The sequence below is a fragment of the Bombina bombina genome, chromosome 7, assembly GCF_027579735.1.
Source record: "Bombina bombina isolate aBomBom1 chromosome 7, aBomBom1.pri, whole genome shotgun sequence".
In the NCBI taxonomy this organism is placed as follows: domain Eukaryota; kingdom Metazoa; phylum Chordata; class Amphibia; order Anura; family Bombinatoridae; genus Bombina; species Bombina bombina.
The window spans coordinates 55,282,583-55,289,328 of record NC_069505.1 but is presented as its reverse complement, the minus strand read 5'-3'; the positions used below and the strand labels follow the sequence as shown (position 1 = coordinate 55,289,328).

Genomic DNA, 6,746 nt, shown 5'->3' with positions numbered 1-6,746 from the left:
AGTTTTAAGTTGTTTATCTGTGCAAATACATATAGTTATAACTCAGAATTGGGTCTTTACATAAATAATATATATAACTTCTAGTGTTTAAATTAAAGTATATAGACTGTCCCACTGTTTAAATAAGCATTATTAGAATTGTATTGCTTGGGTGTTTAGCTGTTAAAGATCTTGGAATCTCACTATATTAACTGGGTAAAATTTTACTGTAAATAAGAGAAAGTTGTATGAACTCTGTATAGCATATTTTAAATAGTTCTGTTTAAACGCATATAATATTGACTCTTATTCTGATTCTTACAAATATATATATTTCAATGTGCTCATAAATATTTACTAATATTAAAAGAATTCAGGTATTTATATTAATTTTATTGTCTTAGCAAATGTATATTTGATTGTGGGTTTAGTTTAAAGAAAGATTGTTAAATACATCAGTTATAACCCTGCTATATACTAACATATTATTTGGAGAGTAAATGCTAAGATTCTTATAAATATACTGACATTTTAAATGCCCATGTGGCCAAATCTATATAGGCGAGATCTGTAGAGAGGTAAGGGAGAGGATAACTGAACATAAGTCTAATATAAGATGTAAAAACAAGCTCCAGTCTCCTCTCACTTCCTCTCTATGGCTCATAACATCAGCAAACTTAGGTTTCAAATCATAGAACAGGTGGATAGGCCCAGGAGGGTGGAGATAGGGAAAGATTGTTAAAAACCAGGGAGATGTTTTAGATATAGAAGTTGGAAACAATGAGGCCCAAAGGGATGAATAAAGATTTTGATTGGAGTCTTTTTTTCTAAAACTCTTTCCTATTAAATTTAAAATTAAAACTCTTTTTCTAAGTATATGTAGCTGCTAAGATAATATGTAAGAAATTATAGAGTGGATCCATTTGTTTTTGTATAGGTTGTGCAGAATACCTCTTTTTAATTTATATGTGCATGGGTTTTATGCATTTTAAATAAATGTTCTGTATACATATGTATTCCCCTCCTGTGATAACTTTGTGATGCATTGGTTTTTTGTATCCACAAGATGGCACTGTTGTGCAATTAGTTTAACACAGGAAGAAGAATTACAGGTGAGGGTATATAAAGGCATTTACCTGTGTATGTTCAATTATACATGACTAAGAGCCTTTTTAGGCTTGAAACGTATGTTTGTTGCTGAGGACCCTATGTGAAAAATAAAGGTTCTTTTAAAGAATTCTGGAGGCTGGAATATTTTTTGTTTCAGGACTTGTCTTTTGCCAGCCAGAAATACTAACGTTATGTTAGGGCATGTCTTTTAACCAAAAACAATGAGGCATGTCAGGACTTATCTTTTTTGTCAGAAAATGTTACGCGGCATGTTAGGACATGTCTTTTACTCAAAACAGACTTAATACCTCACATGTATTTAGTAAAAAAAACCATATAATTCATTGTTTTATGAAAAACTCGCTGTATACTGCCTAAAGAATGGAGTCTGTTAACGGCCATCGTGGACTTGTATTAAGATAATTATATCATAATCCTACAAACCCCGGATCATACGTTGTAAACTGGTAGAAGTGACGCAAAAAAAATTCACTCGTCATCTGGAAAAATATTTACGGCTCCTCACCAAAAACTAAAAAGGTTAAACCTGTTTTAAAAATCGGTGACCATGTCAGGATTTCGAAATATAAGGGCATGTTCACAAAAGGTTATGAGCAAAATTTCACATATGAAATATTTATAATTGAAGGTCTGAATACAAGAGGATTTAAACCTCTTTACAAACTGAAAGATTTAGCTGATGAGTCTATCGAAGGTAGCTTTTACCCCGAAGAACTTCACAAAAATAACACAAGATTAAAACCGCATTTACAAAATTGAAAAAATCTTAAAACAGAAAAGTTTTAGGAGAAAACAGTACGTTTATGTTAAATGGAAGGGCTATCCAGATAAATTTAACAGCTGGATACCCAAAAGTCAGTTATACAGATATACAGAATATTGGAAGCATCACCATTTTACTTAACGTTACCTAGTAACGCGTCGTACAACATTTTTCCTAAAAATCAGATATCTAGTTTTACAACAAAGTTACAACAAAGTTAGCTAAACCCGTTATATTAAAAGGAGAATGGGAAGTAGCTCTGACGGAGATACAATACCCCCATACGTGGGACACCCTAGATGCCACTGATTCTAGAATAATTGTTACGGCACCAAACAAATTCACTACACCGTTAGCCGTAAAAGCCGGCTATTATAAAGATATAAGCGATTTAATAAAAACTATGAATGAAAAATTAGTATCTCTCCAAGCCATTAACATAGATGTAAAGCTTAAATACGACAAAATGGGAAGAGCTGTGCGTATCTTAGGCAACTCTACCATCTCAACCTCAGAAAGGTTGGCGCATATATTGGGAATTAACAATCAACGTGTAAAGAATGATGGTGGCAAAATATATTGCGATATAACGTGTGGGTGACGGATATGTACCATTACTAAGAACAGTAGAAATTACAGGTGGCAATAATGAAATCATCACTCAACGGTACACCAAGCCAGACTACATACCTGTAAACAATCATCATTTTGACCATATAACAATTGAAATTAAGAACGATCAGAACAAGAACGTGGGATTTAAATACGGAAAGGCAATTATTAAGCTACACTTTAGGCCGCGCAAGAACAACTTGTACTAAAAGAATGGTGGCTGTTAAAGGGACACTTTTGTGATTCAGATAGAACATGCAATTTTAAACAACTTTCTAATTTACTCCTTTTTACTCCTATTATAATTTTTTCTTCATTCTCTTGCTTTCTTTATTTGAAAAAGAAGGCACCTGAGCTATTTTTTTAGTTCAGAACCATGGAAAGCAATTGTTTATTGGTGGATGAATTTATCCACCAATCAGCAAGAACAACCCAGGTTGTTCACCAAAAATGGGCTGGCATCTAAACTTACATTCTTGCATTTCAAATAAAGATACCAAGAGAATGAAGACAATTTTATAATAGGAGTAAATTTGAAAGTTGCTTAAAATTCCACGCTCTATCTGAATCCCAAAAGAAAAAAATTGGGTTCAGTGTCCCTTTTAAGGTTTATGGTGACCCGACCGTTTACAGTAATTATTATAGGACATAAGCTAGTAATGGTCTACCAGGTTTTCACTGTAGTTCGTACATGTATGGCCGTGGATTAGGTGGTATATTTTGTAATCTTTTTAGGATGGCTGTCCCACTTTTTTGACGTGGACTAGATATAGTGAAATCACATATGAAAACAGCGGCACAAGGTATAGCTAAGGATGTTGTGGGTCGTGTTTCAACAGCTGTTATGAATAAAATGAATAGCGGTCCACAAGAGGGATCTGGTGGTGTTTATATCAGTTACAAAAGAAAACCAAAAAGGAAACGTCAAGTTACTTTTCCACCAATTTCATCACAATTCATAAGCAAAAAGGTGATACACAGACCCAAAAAGAAACAGAAAACAAGAGGCTCAGTGGATGACATCTTTTAGAAATACTGATCAAAATATGGCTTTCATACACAACGGATCATTAGAATGTACCAAATCAGAACTCAACATATTTCAAATACAGCCGACACAAACAGGTATAGAAAAATCACTGTATGTCGAAATACAGCCACTAGCAGCTATAACTGAAAATGCACCCCTGGAATTTTATATAGCAGGAAGAGGCGATCATTATTTTGACCTGAACAACACTTTGATGTATATAACCTGTAAAATAGTCAAACAAGACAATACAGCTCCGCCTGCTGGAGCACGCGTTAGCCTCATCAACTATCCACTAGCCACGCTGTTTAACCAAGTCGATGTTACATTAGGAGAGACTCATCTCACAATCAAATAACCTATAAGTTTACTGGTCGTACATTGAAACAATTCACAACTACAGCTCAGATGATTTATCCACGCAATTGACAGCAGGATTGTTTTATAAAGATGCAGCAGGGTTACACGATAATTATGAACTAGATGGTGATAATAGTGGTTTTGTAAAGAGAGCACTATGTTAGAGCGTGGTAAAACTATTGAATTGCTAGGTGATCTACATAGTAATCTGTTTTTCCAAGAAAAATTGTTATTGAATAGACTCGATCTGAAAATAAAACTTATAAGGAATAATGATGCTTTTTCTATTATGAGCGCTGAAGCAGAACAGTATAAAGTTCAAATCTTAAACGCCTCTCTTTTTGTCAAAAGAGTACAGATATCCCCGGCTGTACACATAGGCCATGCGCAAGGACTCCTAACAGGAAATGCAAAATACGCTTTGGACAGAGTCGGTTTAAAGGTCTATTCCGTGGCCGCTGGCTCGCGTGTCTGCAATCAGAAAAATGTATTTCTTGGACAACTACCAAAAACTGTTGTTATTGGATTTGTTGATAACAACGCTTTCTCTGGCGCTTATGACAAGAATCCGTTATGTTTCAAACATAACTGTGTGAATTTTGCAGCCTTGTATCTGGATGGTGAACAAATACCAACAAAACCCTTTCAACCAGACTTTGAACATGGAAACGCTATACGTGAATACATATCATTAGTCAACATCGCTGGGAAACAAAATTCTTATGCTGGAATACTCATTAATAGAGAAGAGTATGTACGTGGTTACACACTTTTTGCCTTTGATTTGTCACCAGACCAAGAGTGTGGTTCACACTACTCTCTTATACGCAATGGTAATCTCAGAGCTAAAATCCGATTTTCAAGACTACTTGAGAGAACAATTAATATGATTATTTATAGTGTATTTGATAATATTATTGAAATTAATCAAAGAAGAGAAGTTTTGTACGACTATCTATAAACAAAGATGAACACTTTGGAAATAACAAGAATCCTAACCAGAGATCCTTATACAGGTTCAGTGTTTGACGGTGTATACCCATGTGATTTATTACCAAAACAAAGACTAAGAAATAGACCTATAGGTTTTATTATTAACACTGACCCTTCCACACGTGCTGGTGAACATTGGGTAGCAATTTATTTTGATCAAAGGGGTGTTGGGTATTTTTTTGATTCGTATGGAATTTCACCGTACAACAACGTATTTCCTAAATAATTTTTAAATTTTTTAAAAAGGAATACATCTCGAATAGTATTTCAGAATAAACGGATACAAGATACATTCTCTTTGGTGTGTGGTCAATATTGTATTTTTTTTATGCATTGTATGTATAAGGGTATGAGTTTTGATAAAGTACTCAATTTCAATTTTCTTTTCATCAGACTTAAAAAAGAATGATAAAATAGTCTCACAATATGTACGATGTTGTAAATTAAATTTGAGAATAAATCCTTTTTGCAATGAATATGTACAAACATGTAGAAGTTGTTATAACAAAACATGTACGGACGTGTAAATTTTGCTATAACAAATTATTGCACCTCTTGTAATAAATGTTATAATCCAAGTATGTATTTAATGTGTATTCATTTTTAAATAAACACACACTTTTTTTAGTTTTTTTTTACACAAACAAAATACTTTAAGCTTTATTAACAATTAAGATATAAACAACTCCATAATGAATATTATATCTCAATGTATAAAATCATGTATTTTCCATGTATTAATAATTTTTCATTATTTTACATACTTGTTATGTTGTCATATTTTTTTATATAAACATGGTTACATTTTAAGCTTTACCTCAAATATATAATGATAAAGCAAGGTACGCAATATTCGCTAGATTTTTCGGGAATTTACAAACTCAACCATGTTGAAGGATTAAAAAGTGATTTAGGTCTCTTCTTCGGCATCAGGTAACCCTGAGGTGTAAATAGACCCCTGGTTGGTGTTGGAGGTAATGGTAAAATATCATGTTGCGGTAATGTCTCTGGTAAATGGGTAACATCCCTAATCTCCATTTTTAGATGATCAAAGGTATCCCGGTTTCTAGCATTACCAACAACTGACGATGGAATATTCAGTTCAGCCATAGCTTTCATTAAAGTCTCCCAACCTTGCGGTGTTTTGCGCATGGTCACGTTGTGACTTTGTGTAGCGCAGCGTACTAAGTCTAGTATGTTTGAACCGATGATTCTTTGGTTTTTGTAAAACTCCCCATTATCATTCCAACTAGTTATATCTTTGGCTTGTACCATTTTAGAAAGAAGTAGTTCAGCATTTTTCTTAAACCGGTCATGCACATTGTTAACAACTTCATGAAATATTCTATCACGTTTTTCAAAGGATGCATCAGTTGCGTTATGATCGGGGCGGATAGATTCTCCCAGGGGCATTAATAGTGTTAACACAGAGTTTTCTCTAGTGTCTTGCTTTGCATACACCAAATATTTCTGTAATACGGCGGCGTACTTTTTTATTTTCACATCCTCTGGTAAATCTGAATTATTTAATATTTCACCTATTTCAACATCCAAACGGTTTGTCACAGCCCTGCGAATGTCTACCTCATTTTGTTGTGGTTGTTGTAAGCGGTCCAACTGTTGTTTTGGGACAAGATACATTTTTTGAGCATTCTCAATCAGCTCTTAGTAAAAAGGAATGTAAGTATAGGAAGAGCAAATCCTAAAAGAGGCGCTAAAAATCCACCCCTCTGTGTCACCAAAATCTTCTTTTTACCCAGAGCAACTGCTTTATTACTAAGTGTTTTTATAATTTTCAGCCACTTTTTAAGGTGTCCTTTCTGTTGCTGAGTCAAAGGTAATCTACCTTTAAGAATGTTCAGGGCTATTTCACATATA

General features: G+C 33.9%; 1 protein-coding gene across 1 annotated transcript; it reads left to right on the top strand.

Moving 5' to 3' along the window:
• Positions 1 to 4,032: 4,032 nt before the first annotated feature.
• LOC128636214 (uncharacterized protein F54H12.2-like) lies at positions 4,033 to 4,836 on the top strand. Its single transcript, XM_053689258.1, has one exon. The coding sequence runs from the start codon at positions 4,033 to 4,035 to the stop codon at positions 4,834 to 4,836; it is 804 nt and encodes a 267-aa protein (XP_053545233.1).
• Positions 4,837 to 6,746: the final 1,910 nt, after the last annotated feature.

Coding starts and splice junctions, on each gene's coding strand:
- LOC128636214 (XM_053689258.1), top strand. CDS start 4,033: ATGTTAGAGCGTGGTAAAACTATTGAATTGCTAGGTGATCTACATAGT.